Source organism: Oncorhynchus mykiss, chromosome 1, assembly GCF_057628025.1.
Source record: "Oncorhynchus mykiss isolate SJ-2025 chromosome 1, ASM5762802v1, whole genome shotgun sequence".
NCBI classification, from domain to species: Eukaryota; Metazoa; Chordata; class Actinopteri; order Salmoniformes; family Salmonidae; genus Oncorhynchus; species Oncorhynchus mykiss.
In genome coordinates this window covers 70112359-70130456 of record NC_143022.1, presented here as the reverse complement: position 1 = coordinate 70130456, position 18098 = coordinate 70112359, and the positions used below count along the sequence as shown (strand labels likewise).

General features: G+C 43.1%; 2 protein-coding genes across 4 annotated transcripts in view; one reads left to right on the top strand and one right to left on the bottom strand.

The window, feature by feature from the left end:
* Positions 1-14889, top strand: part of LOC110527436 (serine/threonine-protein phosphatase 2A 56 kDa regulatory subunit delta isoform) — a 49034-nt gene extending 34145 nt beyond the window's left edge. The window contains exons 4-17 of one of the 2 annotated variants that reach the window (XM_021608714.3): positions 1036-1235; positions 2563-2673; positions 2810-2902; positions 3517-3647; positions 4019-4078; positions 4170-4278; positions 4403-4456; positions 5450-5620; positions 5878-6005; positions 6323-6424; positions 6606-6678; positions 8376-8414; positions 8537-8653; positions 9112-14889. In XM_021608714.3, coding sequence (XP_021464389.3) covers positions 1036-1235; positions 2563-2673; positions 2810-2902; positions 3517-3647; positions 4019-4078; positions 4170-4278; positions 4403-4456; positions 5450-5620; positions 5878-6005; positions 6323-6424; positions 6606-6678; positions 8376-8414; positions 8537-8653; positions 9112-9249 — 1526 coding nt within the window. In that variant the 3' untranslated portion in view covers positions 9250-14889. Of the gene's footprint in view, positions 1-1035; positions 1236-2562; positions 2674-2809; positions 2903-3516; positions 3648-4018; positions 4079-4169; positions 4279-4402; positions 4457-5449; positions 5621-5877; positions 6006-6322; positions 6425-6605; positions 6679-8375; positions 8415-8536; positions 8678-9111 lie in introns of both variants that reach the window. The other variant, XM_021608706.3, reaches the window with a different exon arrangement.
* mea1 (male-enhanced antigen 1) lies at positions 14759-18096 on the bottom strand. Of its 2 annotated transcripts, none has more exons than XM_021608674.3 (4): positions 17909-18096; positions 16425-16747; positions 16175-16283; positions 14759-16001 (listed from the first exon to the last, which is right to left on the bottom strand). In XM_021608674.3, exons 2-4 carry the CDS (start codon positions 16713-16715, stop codon positions 15838-15840), a joined length of 564 nt encoding a protein of 187 aa, XP_021464349.2. In that variant the 5' UTR covers positions 16716-16747; positions 17909-18096; the 3' UTR covers positions 14759-15837. The 2 variants fall into 2 exon arrangements, with proteins under 2 accessions (XP_021464349.2, XP_021464357.2); XM_021608682.3 differs by having other exon boundaries at positions 16425-16743; positions 17909-18005.
* Positions 18097-18098: the final 2 nt, after the last annotated feature.

Here is an 18098-nt window from a genome sequence, read left to right as displayed (position 1 = left end):
AGTTATGAATCACTATCTAGCCAAGGGTTCTCCAACCCTGTTCCTGGAGAGCTACCCTCTGTTGGTTTTCTCTCCAACCCCAGTTGTAACTAACCGGATTCAGCTTCTCAACCAGCTAGATTCGGTTTGTAGCGAAAACCTACAGGGCGGTAGCTCTCCAGGAACAGGGTTGTAGCAAAAACCTATAGTAAGGTATCTCACTGGTCACCCCCAAAGCCAATTCCTCCTTTGGCCGTCTTTCCTTCCAGTTCTCTGCTGCCAATGACTGGAACGGACTGCAAAAATCACTGAAGCTGGAGACTCATATCTCCCTCACTAACTTTAAGCACCAGCTGTCAGAGCAGCCAACAGATCACTGCACCTGTACATAGCCCATCTGTAAATAGCCCATCCAACTACCTCATCCCCATACTGTATTTATTTATTTATTTATCTTGCTCCTTTGCACCCCAGTATCTCTACTTGCACATTCATCTTCTGCACATCTACCACTCCGGTGTTTAATTGCTATGTTGTAATTACTTCGCCACCATGGCCTATTTAATGCCTTACCTCCCTTTTCTTACCTCATTTGCACACACTGTATATATACTTTTTCTACTGTATTATTGACTGTATGTTTGTTTATTCCATGTGTAACTCTGTTGTATGTGTCAAACTGCTTTGCTTTATCTTGGCCAGGTCGCAGTTGTAAATGAGAACTTGTTCTCAACTAGCCTACCTAGTTAAATAAAGGTGAAATAAAAAATAAATAAACAGGGTTGGAGTTAAAACCTATAGGAAGGTATCTCTCCAGGAACAGGGTTGGAGTTAACCTATAGGAGGGTATCTCTCCAGGAACAGGGTTGGATTTAACCTTTAGGAAGGTATCCCTCCAGGAACAAGGTTGGAGTTAAAACCTATAGGAAGGTATCTCTCCAGGAACAGGGTTGGAGTTAAAACCTATAGGAAGGTATCTCTCCATGAACAGGGTTGGAGAGTCCTAATCTAGACATACAGCATATCATTGATCTTCCCATCCTTTCTCCTCCTCAGATGCGCCCCTTATTGACCGGGAGGAGCTGTTTGTGCAGAAGCTGCGGCAGTGCTGTGTGCTCTTTGACTTTGTCACGGACCCTCTGAGCGACCTGAAGTACAAGGAGGTGAAGCGTGCTGGCCTGAATGAGATGGTGGAGTACATCACGCACAACCGCGATGTGGTCACCGAGTCCATCTACCCAGAGGGTGTGATCATGGTAAAAAGAGATCCATGCACCTACTGTACATAAACCCTGACAAAGTGTGGAAGGTTTTGGGCCTGTATTTAATCACCATGTTCAAGGAAAGGTTGTGGGTGTTAACATGCTGTCAAGGCCCCCCTGTCACCTCAGTATGCCACATCCTGACTCTGTGTTCAATAATGACTTCAGCTTAGCCTGGCTCAGGATTCCACCCAGCACAGTAGGGTGAGAGAATCAGCATCAAACCCTTGAGGAGCACCCAAAGGTCGTTATTTATGTCAGTGATAAGTCAGATCGAGCCAAATCCCCCTGGAAGCTGCTCTTTTACGTCTCTTTTCCCCACAGGGCTATTATCTGCCTCTCTCTTCCCCCTATATCTTACTTCCTGGGGAATTCTGTCCCTCCTCCCCTTGTTGTACTCTCCCTCTCTTCTCTCCTCTGAGGTACTCCCTCCCTCTCTCCTCCCCCCGGGATATTATTTCACCCTCTTCTTTCTCTCTCTCCTCCCCCCCGGGTCATTCTCTCCCCCTCCGCTTGTGACAAATTTGAGCATCGTGCTCAACGAGTAATAAGCGTGCACTGGGAAATGTTGAGCAATTATCCATCACAAATTATAGCCCATACATCTGCTCTTCCGTTGAGCATCTCTGAATTGTTGGCCATGCACCGCAACACTGGCCTCATGTGGATCTCCCCCTCTGTATATCGTTCCCCTTCTTCCTCCTACATCCTCCCTTTCTCTCTCCCTCGCCCCTCCTTCCTCTCTCCCCATCCCACTGTATATCTTTCCCTTCCCCGCTGTCCATCACTGTCCCTCTTTCAAAACTACCACCTCCTGTTCCCTTTCTGCTGTCGTCTCTCCCTCTCCCAGTGTTCTGTAATGAGGCTGAGGTTGGGCAATGGAGCTGTGGAGCCAGGCAGGCTATTTCCAGCCTCTCTCTCTCTCCTCAGTGCCGAAGGGGCTCTGTGCTGCGGCATCCTCAGGCCGAGACAAGAAGCAGGTGCTGGGGAAGCGTTGCGTCAGCTGCAGGCATGCAGGCAGAGGGATGCTGCTCAACTGCAGCTCTCCCAGTGGTAGTGTTAGCAGGGCTAACCTAAACAGCCTTTAAACAAGAGTTACCAGGGTTACCTTATAAACTGACCTTACTAGGGCCTTTTTCATTGGTAGGCAGAGGAGGCCAGGGCACACTGTGCTCTGATCTTATGAAAGTTGTTCCTTTTGTGTGGTATCAGATTATCAGATGGGCTGTGCTGTGTTTTCCTAACATTTACAATCGGATGGCAGCTTTAGAGTTGTTGATTGTTGCCATGTTGATTGACATCTCTCCTCTGCCCTGTTCAGTTTTCAATCAACTTGTTCAGGACCCTACCACCATCCTCCAACCCCACAGGGGCTGAGTTTGACCCAGAGGAGGACGAGCCCACACTGGAGGCTGCCTGGCCACACCTACAGGTAACGTGTGTGTGCGTGCACATGTGAGTGTAAGCGTTAGACTATCATTTTTTAGACTTTTTTTCCCCCCTTCAGTATTTTCAGCCTCAAATCACACCAACCTTTTATCTCAATGTCTTCTTTTTCTTCCCTCTAGCTGGTGTATGAATTCTTCTTACGATTCCTGGAGTCCCCTGATTTCCAGCCTAATGTCGCTAAAAAATACATTGACCAAAAGTTTGTACTGTCTGTAAGTATCCCTCTCCTCCAACAAAACACAAACTTCACTCCTGTAACTGCTGAGCTGTTAAAATATTTAATTGGCAGTATGTGTAATATCCTGGCGCCCAGGCAGTTGGGGAATTATGCTGTGTGTGTGTGTGTTCACTCATACCTTGGCCAGCTTCCGTCTCCCACCCACACAGTAGAGAGACATGAGAGCTGAGAGGGAATTAGCAGGGATCACTCTGCTCCATCTCACCACATGATGCTTCCCATCCACCGCTGCTGGGAATGAATGTTAAGGACTTGAGTCAGCCTACTCACTTTCTGAGTGCTGGCCTGGGCTCCAAACACACATGGCCTTGCATTATGTTATGGCAAAATCCAGCCTCTATCAAATTTCATGGCAGTGTAATTTTGTTTTCACCGCACCACTTAATACTATGTGCTACATGTTCAGGAACATTTTTGTGTATCAGTGAATGGACTATTTGTCTGACGAATAGTATATTTTCTACCTTTGCCTGATTGAAAAATGTTTTGCCTCCACAATTGCAAGTGTCCCATTTGTATCTATTTTATTGAGTAGTGCTAGTTTCTTGAACGCATATGCCTGATCATGTCCCTACTCCACCCCCACAGCTCCTGGAGCTGTTTGACAGTGAAGACCCCAGGGAGCGGGACTTCCTGAAGACCATCCTCCACAGGATCTACGGCAAGTTCCTGGGCCTCCGGGCCTACATCCGCAGACAGATCAACAACATATTCTACAGGTGAGATATGGCTTTTACACCAGTTATGTCTGTCCATAGAAATAGAATTACAGGTACACCCAATGTGGCTGCCGGTCCACCTAACACAGGATGCTGACTTGATTGGGGAGATGCCCGTTCTAGTTATTCTGTTTCTATGCGTCTGTCTTGCAAGCAGCAACATTTCACACCATTTGAAATCTATTCACAGAGTGTGATTGAGTGAGTCTGTCTGTTCTTGGGAGGATCGATATGTAACCACAACAAAGAAAAAACTGCAAGGTTGTCAAATGTTGAGGTTGTGTTTGATGTATGTAAGAAGATGTGTCAGTATATCTGTTATCTGTGTAATTGTAATCGATAGTTGACCTTGGTCTGGTCTCATATTGCAGGTTTATATATGAAACGGAGCATCACAATGGAATCGCAGAGCTCTTAGAAATCTTAGGAAGGTGAGTGCACACTGCACAGTGTACTATCCCCTCAACACATGCTCTTTTACCATTCATCTCAAACCAATCTTCCCTTGTCCCTCATCCCCAGCATAATCAACGGCTTTGCCCTGCCATTGAAAGAGGAGCACAAAATGTTCCTGATCCGAGGGCTGCTGCCGCTTCACAAAGTGAAGTCACTCAGCGTCTACCACCCCCAGGTATCGCAGTGCTCTGAAAGGCCCCCCCCCCCACACAGCATGAGGCTCAGACGTGCCTCTCATTTAAGTTCCTGCTGATATGCTCTTACTTATACGACTTGTCTCTCTCTTTATCTCTCCACAGCTGGCATATTGCGTTGTGCAGTTCTTGGAAAAGGACAGCAGTCTAACTGAACCGGTGAGTTTAATACTCATCACACAGTGAAAGGGCCCTCTAGAGGAAGTTGCCACCCCTATTTTGACGTAATTCCTGTCCTAGAAAATGCTTGGATTTGGTTCCACCTCAGAAGAATGACGTAGGCTCCTAATATATACATATTCACGAATTGGGGGTGGGAACGTCGTGATGATTTCCACGTGGAGTGGAGAAACAACAACAAATAGGGCACTGACAGTCACAGACCTTAACAGTTAACCTTAACTAGCTAGCTAATGTTATCTGTTTTTGCTGGGGGGGTTTTACTACACATTTTCAAAAAATGATCCAGCTGGCTAGGCTATGGTTGGTTCTGGAGCTGAATTTGTCAGAAGCATTAGAAATTGTTAGAAAGAATAAGATGAAGCTCTGGCAATATCTATTGAATGGTTTGGGCTAGAGATGTATTTTTCTACGTTGTATTGGACACAGTGAAAACCTTTGTTGGGCTGTTGATAAGCTTTCCGGCTGCGGTACCTCAAAGCCAAGTCAGCCCGTGCTCTTGGTTCTCACAGGTGAAGTGAAATGATAGGCTACAATGACTTTGCTCATGATGCACGCCGCAAATGATATCAGCATCGGACACGAAACACTAAAACACCAATACTAAATGTAACGACAGCACAACAAAACAGATAAACAAGTTCCTTGAATAATTTTTCACGGGTGCCTTTTTCATTATAGGATAGACACTTGTGGTTTCTAGCTGCACCAATCAAAGCAGTGGAGCGTGTAGTGAAGCAAAACTTTAGTGGGCAAAACCATTCATCTTGGTGCGACGGGGGAGTGGGGTTGCAAAATGCATCATATCACGCAATTATACCATTTATTAATGGTTAGATATGTTTTTTTTTTTCATCCAAACTAGCTAAAAATATATGGATTATGAAAATGTTCAGTGGAGGTGCAAAAACATCGATTTTTTGCTGTTGTGGGCGTTGAATGTTAATTTTGTGTTAATGATTTGACCCTGAGGTGATCATGGGCCTGCTGAAGTTCTGGCCTAAGACCCACAGCCCCAAAGAGGTGATGTTCCTCAACGAGCTGGAGGAGATCCTGGACGTCATCGAGCCCTCTGAGTTCGTCAAGATCATGGAGCCGCTGTTCAGACAGCTGGCCAAGTGTGTGTCCAGTCCACACTTCCAGGTACACTACGCCTGCCTCAAGCTCACTCACACTACTGTGTTTACTCATTCTGCTTCACTGCCCCAAACATAACAGAATATAAAATTGCCTTCAGGAAGGAAAAATAACTTGTCATGTCAATTGAAAGTAATTAGTATTAGAAACGAGTGCGATATTATGTAATGAACAGGAACTATACAATACCCACAATAGAAGAAGACCACTTAGATGACAAGGGGTGTATTGTCTCTGATTGCCTCCTGTGTTGTGCTCTCAAGGTGGCAGAGAGGGCGCTGTACTACTGGAACAACGAGTACATTATGAGCCTGATCAGCGACAACGCAGCCAAGATCCTCCCCATCATGTTCCCTGCTCTCTACAAGAACTCCAAGAGCCACTGGAACAAGTACGACCCCTGCAGCCAAGTCAATTGAAAGATCAATGCTCCTGCTGAACTTGCGTGCATCCAAAACAAGCCTGGCTATTAGGACCCTGGGTTCACATTTGAGAGAAGAAACCTATGAATTGTTGTAAAGGAAGAAAATACAATTTGCAATAGTGCAGAAATATTTTTTTCCCCCTGAAAATAGGACGCTGGATCCTTTTGAATATAATCCGTCAAAACATTTGATGTACAGCACTCTCTGAAATATGCATTTCAATGATTCATTGTATGTTAACTTGCACATATTGCATTGTGTTACATGGCCTTCCTCTCTTCAGGACAATCCATGGGCTGATCTATAACGCCCTGAAGCTCTTCATGGAGATGAACCAGAAGCTGTTTGATGACTGCACCCAGCAGTACAAGGCTGAGAAACAGAAGTGAGTCCACTGGGCATGTTCAAAGAGGACATCTGCATGGTCTTCTAGTAAATCAGCACCTTCCTTTATTCCCATCTGGAATTATTAATCCTCTCCCTCAAAGCACAGTAAAATGCCAAGCCAGCTGATTTCCTGGTTGGCCCCAACTCTGTAGTTTTTGTTGTTGCTGATGTGTTTTCAGAGAGAAGTGCAAGCTGAAGGAGCGTGAGGAGGTCTGGCACAAGATAGAGGAGCTGGCCAAGCATAACCCACAGGTGATCCCTATGGCAAGATGTCAAAAACACCACTACCCTATCCCCATGCATTGTGGAACATTCGCATCACGTTGTTCTAGGGAGTAGGCTCAGGAAATGAGACACTGCAATTTATTTCCATATACACATTTGTAGATGGACACTGCATAATTGGATTTGCCCCCAAAAAGTGTACTGTATGTAGTATCAAATTAATGGCCCCTAGCAACACGCATCCTGTCTGTTGTTCTGATCCTGCAAATACAGGTAACTGACAAAATAATGGAAACACTTGAGTAAATGAGAGATACAAAGTATATTGAAAGTAGGTGCTTCCACACAAGCGTTGTTCCTGAGTTAATTAAGCAATTAGCATCCCATAATGCTTAGGGTCATATATTTTGGAAAGAAGTAGAGAAGGGTGCTCAACCAACGTAAGTCGAGGTGCAACCAAAAAATGTAATCATCATTGCAAAGGAAAAGGCGCCACACTCGCTCACCATAAAAACATTTCTTATTTAAGCAAGGTTAAATAATCACACTAAGGGAATGGACAAGTTAATATAGAGCCTTCAAACTCAGAACAGAAACCATCTTAAAATAAATTGCACTCACCTGGTGTTCCAGGTCTAAATCAGTCCGTGATTGGAGGGGAACAATGAAAACAAGCAGTGGCACTGGCTTCGAGGTCCAGAGTTGAGTTTCAAGGCCCTATATCAGGGGTGTCAAACTCATTCCATGGAGGTCCTAGTGTCTGTGGATTTTTGACCTAGACAAACATGTTTACTAATTAGTGGCCTTAATTCATCAATCAAGTACAAGGGAGGAGTGAAATCTCGCATATGAACTTGTCCATTCCCTTTGTGTGATTATTCTATTTCTACTTGACTTCTATTTTAGCGATTGGCAACGCAGATGCTCGTTGGCACGCGAGCAGTATGGGTGCAATAATTGAATAACATGTATGTTGAAAATTATTTTGCAACGCTCACACACGTGACGCAAACGGCATCGCAGTGCTTGAGGCGTCACTACAGACCTGGGTTCGATCCCAGGCTGTGTTACAACCGAACGTGACCGGGAGTCCCATTGGCCCAGCATCGTCCGGGGGAAGGGGAGGGTTTGGCCGGGGGGGGGGGGGGGGGGGGGCGGCTTTATTTACTTGGCTCATCGCGCTCTAAGTGACTCCTTGTGGTGGGCCGGGCACCTGCAGGCTGACTTCCGATCATCAGTTGAACAGTGTTGCCTCCGACACATTGGTGCATCTGGCTTCCGGGTTAAGCAGGCGGGTGTTAAGAAGCGCGGTTTGGCGGGTCATGTTTCAGAGGACGCATGACTTGACTTTTGCCTCCCGAGCCCGTTGGAGAGTTGCAGCGATGAGACAACATCGAAATTGGGGAGAAAAGGGGGGTAAAAAGCAACCAAAAGGGGGAGAAACTCCTCAGTCCTCAGCAATTATGTTGCTATGGTTGCGTGTGAAATTGTCTGCACATTAAGATGTGTAGGCAGGGATCTTTGGGTTTTAAACAGGGTCATGCTTTAATTAATTAGACTTTGTAAAGTCCTTTTGTTCCAGACACATCTAATTATCACCGTTGATCATCTCTCATGACTGATTCCCAGCTCCAAGCGCTCAGGCACAAATAGCTGAAGTTTTAATTAAGAGGAATTGTGCTTCAGTGAATGTAGCCATGGTGTAACTTATACTTTCTCTGCAGGTTGCCAACCTCCGACCTGGTCTCCACCCACAAGAAGAGGTCTGCCTCTTTTCTTACTGAATTCAATGGGCTGTCTGATGTTGCTCTTGGTACATTCGTGGGTGTATTTCACAGGCCGTATCCAGACCAGATACAACTAATTTGTGTCTGTAATCTTCCAGTACATGATGTACAATGAGAGTCCGGGAGGGGTGCCCTTGTACTCCATGGAGACGGAGACGCCAACTGCTGAGGACATTCAGCTGCTGAAGAAGACTGTCGAGACAGAGGCCACACAGGTACAACTACCAGCACACTCACAGGTACACTGCTCTGTCTAGCCTACATACGCCCACCTGCAGGCTGTTTTTCCAGCCTAATCACTTACTAACACACCTACTAATCAATGAATTGTCAAGGCCTTAATTTGTTGAATCACAGGTATGTACTCACACCACCCGTACCACATACTGTACGCCCACCTGCAGGCTGTCGTTCAGGATAGTATTAATACACCTACCAACTAATCAATGGATTAAGAAAAAATAGCGCTGTTCTGTTGATTTTTCACGTTTCACGTTTATTTCTTCTTCTTTATTTCTTCTTTTCATCTTTCTATGTTTTTAAAGTTTTTAAATGTATTCCTCAACCAACTCATGTCAGTTTATGAATTCACCAGACCATGTCTGTCCATTCGAGACATTTCATTACTGTATTGGATATGGTCTTGAACACTTTGTTCTATAAACTTCCATAGGGGATGAAGGACATCAAGAAAGACAAGGTGATGATCCGGAGGAAGTCGGAGCTGCCGCAGGACGTGTACACTATAAAAGCCCTGGAGCAGCACAAGAGAGCGGAGGAGTACCTGACGGCCAACGAGGAGGCCCTCTGACCAGGGAGCAGTGGCACCCCCTGCACCTAACCCCCACCCCCGTGTCGCATCCAACCAGTCACCTGCTTTACCCCCCCCCCTTCTCCTCCGCTTCTCCTCCCCCTCCACTCCTTCATCTCTGCCGGAGATCCCCATCTGCAGAAAACCAGGGCCATCACAGAGACGGACAAGAACACACATATGCGCACATATAGGAACATACAGGCCTACAATAGTTCCAGCTTGCACAGAAATGCATACATACTTGACTACAGTGGGCCGTTCATTACGTTGCACAAGGACAACAATAACACAACAGTAGTATTAAGTGTAAGCATCCGTGAAGCATGTTTCTTTGTTTCCTTTTTGGAACCCAGCATTACCTATAGAGGGCAGTAGATTGTGATTGATTCTCTTGCTAGCTTGCCTGGAGTGAGAGGGTGTAGGTAATCTGAATGGTTTGGTGGATGATGAGGCCATGCTTTAGTCTAGCTGGAAGTCTAGTGAAAGTAGTGGTTCTGCTCTGTAAAAACCCCTAGATGTCAGGTCATGCCCAGGCAACATAGTAAATGTTGAGGAAGCGAAGTCTGTGACACAAAGCTTACAATACAATTTAGTAGTGCTGAGCTATTAACCAAAATGTTTTTTAAGCAACTAATTGACCGATGTCGGTTCTATTATTTGAATTCCATTTCTTTCTATTTTTTTCTGTAAGCTCAGTGTGTAGTTTTTCTAGAGAAATCAGATCAAGCCCAGACTGTACGATATGGTAGGGAGTTGTAGTTGCCAACTGGCCAGTATTCTACATAGTTTAGCATGGAAAATGTGGTAATTACCTACAATGACCATAATTCACTGAAAATACATGATCTAAGTAATTGATAGTTGGTATTCAGCAGTCATAAAAGTATGCCTTATTTACTTTGAAGAACTATTAAAATATTAATTTTGTCAGACAGCATAGCTCTCTCTATAGGGATGAGATTATGACTTAGAATGAAATAATAAAGTAATCAAATAAAACAAATGTAATATACACAACTGAAATAATTTATTAAAGTAATGTGAATAAATTATGGTTAATAAGTGATAAGCAGCACTTGGCAGTCATTGCCATCATGGGACTTTTATTAATGATTTTTATTCTGTGTTACAGCATTCAACAAACTAGTTCTGAGGATTAGTGATTTTTGAGGTCGGTTCGAATATTAAAAAGTAATCACGGTTTTCAATTTCGGTTTCGATTATTTATTTAAATATTAAATTCATTATGAAATAATTACATTGCAATGATTTTAGAGCTTTTTGATGTAAATTCCAAACATTAAATTGCCAAAACATTGAAAATATTCCAGTGTCTCGACATCAATAAAAAATAGGACATTTCTATTAAATAATAAAATATTTCAGTTTTTATTGGATTACTTTATTATTTTTCATTCCTTAGAGTCATCATCTCATCTCTGCTCAGGCAGTAGCAGTCAGCCAGCCAAGCCATCTAGTGTTATCTATGTGCTCCCCATACTGTACTCTCTTCAATCATCTTATTTAGCTAGCCTGCCTAAAGTATGCTTCAGAGCTGACTGGCAAAATATTTTTTTTTACTAGTTCTTCAAAGTAGATAAAGCATACTTTTACGAACTGTCTCTGTCCCTCTCATTGTTTTGTTCTGTACATTCCTCTCTCTTAAAAGTGTATCTGTAAAAGTGTATCCGTCCAGAGATCTGTATATAATGACGAGATGTTCATGTCGCCACCCTAACAATGTCATTGTCCCAAAGGCGGGAAAGCAGACGACAAGCGTTTGTTCAAAATATTGGGCAGATTTTGGCGACAGTGAAACCTTTCATTCCGCCTCTTCCTCTCTGATCCGTCTCTGTCCGAGCTGAGCTAAACAGGTGCAATGGATTGTGGTTATTGTAGTTAATTACCACGTTTCTGCAATGAACTAGGTTGAACATTTGCTTAAAGAAAACTACAACTCCCTTCATCCCAGCGTCCCACATAGTTCTTGACTTGAGTTCTCTCGTGAATTATTTGATTTCCCACTAGAGAAACGGTGCGTTGGGCTCACAAAGAACTGTAATTGAACTGATGCCGGTCAATTAGTTGATTAATAACCGGAGAGAAAAAAATGAAATGTTGGTTAATCCCTTAGCACAACAACCCACATAATGTATAGAGCATTTAAACCGTGATTATTTTTTCATAACCAAACCAACCTCAAAAAGCACTAATCGTTCAGCACTAAAACTTAGACAAGGCAATTAAATAAAATGAGAGAGCACTAGGAATCAAGATGGCTGACTTTATCTTAATTTAATTATTTACTCTATGTCAGTCTCTTCCATGAGACTGTTTTGCTCACGTTTTAGTACTGTAATTGTATCTTCGTCACCTCTTTGCAGAGTAAAATCATGGCCTTACACCGTCTGTTGAATTGCATTTTCCCTGTTGATTAGTCATATGCTAATAACATGATTGTAATCCTGATGATTGGTTTATTTCAGAATCCATGAAAAAACAATAACTTTAGTTCAGACCTAGCTGCTCACATGAATAAGTGTAGGTTTGTGTTTTTGTTTTGATCTGTTTTTGACAGCGTTTTGTAGTTCACAAAACTGGCTTTTGAAAAGCACTTAAAGATAAAAAAAAACGTGATATACTAGCAATTGTCCATACAAGAGAATGAGTTGACAAATGTCTCAACTTGTAATAGAACTGTAAAATGTTTCTTGTATTTTTTATAATTAGAGGTGTAGCTCAAAAACAAATCATGTCACTGTGTCAAAAAGAAACCTCCGAAAATAATTCCGTTAGATAGAATGTCAGGTTAATATTGTCCTCAAGAGGTTGGTATTTAGGAAAAGCAACCATTAACTGGTGCAGAATTAGTCCATCGTTTTCTCAAAGATAACCTTCTTGCTCTGTCTACAGACTCTTGACTGCCATGATTGTTATCCCAACTCATCCATTCCTTCCGTCAAATTCATGTTAATATGTTTATTAATGTTTCTGGCCCAATGGTTAATGTCGCCTCAGCCTCTAATTATTCCTCTCTAGCCTTCTTCTTGCCTTTCTTTTTTTTGTTGTTTTTTTGTGGATTTATTCTGAACAAAAATATAAACGGAACGTGTAACATTTTCAAAGATTTTACTGAATTACAGTTCAAATAAGGAAATCAGTCAATTGAAATAAATTCATTAGGCCCACTAATCTATGGATTTCACATGACTGGGAATACAGATATGCATCCATTAGTCACAGATACCTTTAAAAAATGTAGGGGTGTGGATCAGAAAACCAGTCAGTATCGGTGTGACCACCATTTGTCTCATGCAGCGTGACACTTCTCCTTCCCATAGAGTTGATCATGCTGTTGATTTGTGGATTGTGGAATGTTGTCCCACTCCTCTTTAATGGCTGTGCAAAATTGCTGGATATTGGCGGGAACTGGAACACGCTGTCGTACACATCAATCCAGAGCATCTCAAACATGCTCAATGGGTGACATTTTCAGGTGGGTATGCAGGCCATGGAAGAACTGGGACATTTTCAGCTTCCAGGACTTGTGTACAGATCCTTGCGACATGTGGCTGTGCATCATCATGCTGAAACTTGATGTGATGGCAGCGGTTGAATGGCACGACAATGAGCCTCACGATCTATTCACAGTATCTCTGTGCATTAAAATTGCCATCGATAAAATGCAATTGTGTTCATTGTCCGTAGCTTATGCCTGCCCATACCTTAACCCCACCGCTACCATTGGGCACTCTGTTCACAACGTTGACATCAGCAAACCGCTCACCCACACGATGCCATACACGTGGTCTGCGGTTGTGAGGTCGGTTGGATGTACTGCCAAATTCTCTAAAATGACTTTGGAGGCAGCTTATGGTAGAGAAATTAACATGAAATTCTCCGGCAACAGCTCTGGTGAACATTCCTGCTGTCAGCATGCCAATTGCACGCTCCCTCAATTTAAGACATCTGTGACAGTATGTGACAAAACTGCACATTTTAGTGGCCTTTTATTGTCCCCAGCACAAGGGGAACCTGTGTAATAGTCTTGCTGTTTAATCAGCTTCTTGATATGCCACACCTTTCAGGTGGATGGATTATCTTGGCAAAGGAGAAAGCTCACTAACAGAGATGTAAACAAATTTGTGCACAAAATTTGAGAGAAATAAGCTTTTTGTTAGTATGAAACATGACTAACACTTTACACGTTGCATTTATATTTTTGTTCAGTGTATGTTTCTTGAAAATGCTCCTCTGTTGAGTCAGCTTCATTGTAGAAAGGTAAGGGTTGTTTCAGTTTAAGTGTAGGGAATCCTATTTCGTTTTCTCTTCCTCCAAACCGGCTTGATTCAATAGGTCTCTGTCGTAGATTGTGTCCTATTGTTTCTTTCAAGCGCTCAAGCAAAGTGCACTTTGTATTGTGCACTTCCATACACAAATCATCCTCCTTAAAGGACTATCTACAGATGAAAAAAGATACTTGCCTCACTAATTAGGCACAATAATTATGTTGGAAAAAGGAAAGCCTGCGGTTACCGTTCCAAATATTTGTGTTACGGTATATTGTAATGTATATTGCTTAGGGTTGCAACCCCTTGTCCTGTAGGTTTATCCCAATTACCCCCCCCCTCTCTTGTTTTTTACCACTTGCTGTACGATGTCATCATTTCTTTGTAAGGGTCTCTTCTATTGTTTGAGCTTCCTGTCAATCACTCCAACAGTGGGGAACAACTCCCTCTATGGCTGCTGGGCAAAGTGACTCGTCATCTCACCCAGGCAATCTCTTGAACTGCATTGTTGGTTAAGGGCTTGTTAGTAAGCATTTCACAGTGAAGTCTACACCTGTTGTATTCCGCGCATGTGACAAATAAAATTTGATTTCCTTAGTGAAAAGTTGGCTGCCAATGTTTCCTCCCCGACAGTAATAATGTTAGAGCAGTCTTAATCCAAGCTATCTGGAGCTGTTTATTATATAATCTCAATTTCCATACATTTAAATCCATTTATCCTCACACTTAAATAAATGTATCTTGTACTGTGCTCAGTTTTCAAAGTAGCGATAACCTCTACACTCACCCTGCGTGGAACAAATCTCATCGGCTCAGATAAGATTTGGCAAATCCAAAGAACCAATCTCTAAATTGTATTTTTCTGGTGAGGTTTGAAAAAGTTAGCTGCGCATGAGACGTTTCTATATCAATTAAAATATTAGTTCATAATAATAGAATGAATGTAACTGTTCTCTTACCTGACTGAACAAGGCACATACATTCCTACTGACCATGCTTCCAAAAGGTACCTGTTGAGACATTCCAGACTCGCTAAGGGGTAGCATTGTTACTGTACACTAAATGCCATTGCTGGGTGTTAAGTGATGACATGGAACTGTGCTTAGTTTGTCCAGCAGCCACACAAACTGAAGATTACATTTTGAACCAAAAGGTCTTGCTCCACTCCCTTCTCCACTCTGTCCAGTTCTGACACTAATCTTAAATTGCCTTCCATGTCATATGTACATAGGTTGTACTTTAATTAGTTAGAGCATTACATAGTATGAAAATCATTTTGTACAGATGTTCATGTATGTACAGAACAAAAGAAAAAGGCAAAAAATAAAGTGGACATGTTTGACATCCATTGAGTTTGGAAATATGTTGCCCTCACACACAAAACAAGTCAATATCCATCATCCTGGGGACCCAAAGGGGTGCACATTTGTGTTTTTACCCTAACACTACACACCCGATTCCATTCATCAGAAACATATGAGTGGAATCAGGTGTCTAAAATGTGCACCCCTTTGGGTCCCCAGGAAATTAACACGTTACGAGACATGGGACATTATTGTTCATTTCCTATGGATGCCCATATATATGTATATAGATAATGCTCAACAAAGACAATGATTAAACAGTATTGCAATATGGTAATCACCACCCAAAAATAACAAAGGCGATCTGGTGTTGGAAAGGTGGTTTGACTGTACACTGGAACGTTTCAAAAAGCTTAGGGTGGGGGAACTCCTAGTTCACAGAGTAGTGTTTCTGTTCTCAAGGCCAATTGGCTTTACCTGTCATAACCATTGAGCCTCATTATACTTTAAACTGCTGTACACTGATTCAAGTTCTTCCTTCCAGAAGCAGTAGAGTTTGCATGATCTGAGAGAAAAATATACTATACTCATTTGACCTCATTCACATTAAACTTTACAAATACCAAGTAAATGTTTACATTTTAGTCATTTAGCAGATGCTCTTATCAAGAGTGACTTACAGGAGCAATTCGTTTTAAGTGCCTTGCTCAAAGGGCACAGAGACTTTTCACCTAGTCGGCTTGGGGTTTGAACCAGAAACCTTTCGGTTACTAGCTTACCTGCCGCCCTTAGAAGTAGTGAGTACCCAGAGGCTCCTATCAAACACATTTAGGAGAGATATCTTAATCTAATAGGAATTGGAAATTGAGATTTGAGACACCTAGAACTCATGACCCGCTCAGAGGAGCTCAGCTCAGACTCCCCTGAGGTAAATGTGATGGTGAAATGCATGGCACAGTTAGACAGACTGTGGGAAGGAGTCCCATTCAGTCTTATTTGCGCTCTAGCATCAGGCCTCCAGAGCTTTGGCGAGTCTGGAGTGTCTGTTGGACCATGTCCTTCCATTGGTCGTCAGAGATCTCCTGAGCCCAGGTTGGGATAGCCAGAGAGGGCAGGGCCACTGCTGCCATGGTCCTCTTCACCAGCTCCACGTGGTCTTTAGGAGTGGACATAAGTACAAAGCATTACATTGAGAGTGAGCATTACATGGCAACTTAATGAGCAATACCATAAAGGAGTAGTAATAGCTATGGTCGGGTTCTAAGGCTGTATGAGCATTCCCTGTATGTTTGGGTACTGTGGATGAACTAAGCAAGACTGGATCCTCACCTTCATCCATGGGGATGGAGGCTGCGCTGCTCAGGGCAGAGGCTCCTTCTGGCTCCTCCTCCTCATCACTGTCTAGGGGAGGGGGCTGGGGAAGATGTAAGCCCATTGACTGTGGAGGAATCAATTAAGTTTCATCAATGTCTCAACAAGCAATGACAATTGACATTTTACTGACTTTTGTCCAAATTATAAATACATGACACTGATTGAAATAATGCATAGATCATATTCAGAACATTGGGTTAGATACCTCTATTCTCTCCTGAACTTCATGCAGTTGCTCTGCTACTGGGGGCATATCCTCAGGCTGGTCTCCAGGTGCAGCATTTAGTCCATCAGGGTCCTGGTTTAGTGGCTGGTAATAGTAACCTCCATCATCCTCCTCCTCCTCATCATCATCTCCCACACCGCCCTCCTCCATGTCCTCTCCACTCCACTCCCCGCCCACTCCACCATCCGACGGCCGCTCCTGGCCCAGCTCCTCCTCAGAGTTTGGTAAGATTCTCTCAGGACCCATCTCGAATGCTATCTCCACTTCCATTCACAGACGCCGGACTCAGGCACAAGCCCTGGCTGGGGGAGAGTGCGTGAGTGAGGGGTAGAAATGGCATATCAACACAGCAGTTATATACAGTACTTGCTGTCTACCTGTGACTTATCATTTTGCAATGGATGTTTATTATGGAACTAGGGATGTTTGGCTTGTATTAAAGTTTGTAACACACAAGTCCTTGACTGTTCTCTCTGCTACTGCATGGTGGTACTGACTCACCAATTCTGGAACCAACAGTACCCTGTGCAGCTTCTATCCACAAGCCATAGTTAAACAGCTACTCGGACTATCTGCATTGACCTTTTTACGAGTTACATACGCTGCTACTGTTTTATCTATACTGTTGTCCAGTCACTTTATTCTTAGATATATGAACATATCTTGCTCTATTACCTCGTAACCCTGCACTTCTCTACCTGCTTGCCCTTTGTGCTGTTGTCTGTACCCAATAATGTTTGTACCATGTTTTGTGCTGCTACCATGTTGTGTTGCTACCATGCTATGTTTTCGTGTGTTGCTGCATTGATATGTTGTCTTCTTAGGTCTCTTTTTATGTAGTGTTGTCCCTCTTGTCGTGATGTGTGTTTTGTCCTATATTTTGTATTTTATTTTTAATCCCAGCGCCCGTCCCCGCAGGAGGCATGTTGGTAGGCCGTCATTCTTAACTGGCTTGCCTAGTTAAAAATCGACTCGACACTGGTACCCCGTGTACATAGCCAAGTTATCGTAACTCATTGTGTATTTATTATTTTTCGTTATTTTATATTATTTATGCATTTGCTTTCTCTAACCGTAAGCACTTCACGGTTAGTAAACACCTGCTGTTTACGAAGAAAGTGACGAATAAAATGACTTTTTAACGAGGTAACGTTATAGCTAACTAACTACATTGACACGAAGCGAATAATGCACGAACATGGAGACAGATATATAGTTTAGAGTAGCCGACCTCCACCTACCTACCTGCTATTATCTGATAGCTAAATAAACTGATGTAGATAGCCTGCAAGCTAACAACGTCAGCTAGCTAACGTTAGCAATTTAGCTAAACGACTGGCTAGCAAAGAATATCGATTCAGACTGCCCAATGAGGGACACACCCCATGCAAGAGGTGAGAGTATTATAAACCTTTTGAACATATATATCGGTGTGTGTAACAATAACATCTAATTTCACTAACCTTGACAGTTGTATTTTCTTCAATGTTTTTGGGCCACCAAGTCACTGTCGACGTTCCTATAAATCAACGAAACGGAAATCGAGGCGGATTTGACGTCATCGCGTTCGCGTTTTGGCGCCAGCATGTGTGCCACGAGATGGCGCCAAAAGGCGAAAGGACACGATGCACGGGCTAGCTAATCACACACTGT

Excerpts from the sequence above, each read along its gene's own strand:
- mea1 (XM_021608674.3), bottom strand. The coding sequence starts at position 16,715 with ATGGAAGTGGAGATAGCATTCGAGATGGGTCCTGAGAGAATCTTACCA. Across the intron at positions 16,284-16,424 it reads AAGTTCAGGAGAGAATAGAG|TCAATGGGCTTACATCTTCC; the intron begins GTATCTAACCCA and ends ATTCCTCCACAG. Across the intron at positions 16,002-16,174 it reads CTCCATCCCCATGGATGAAG|ACCACGTGGAGCTGGTGAAG; the intron begins GTGAGGATCCAG and ends CCACTCCTAAAG.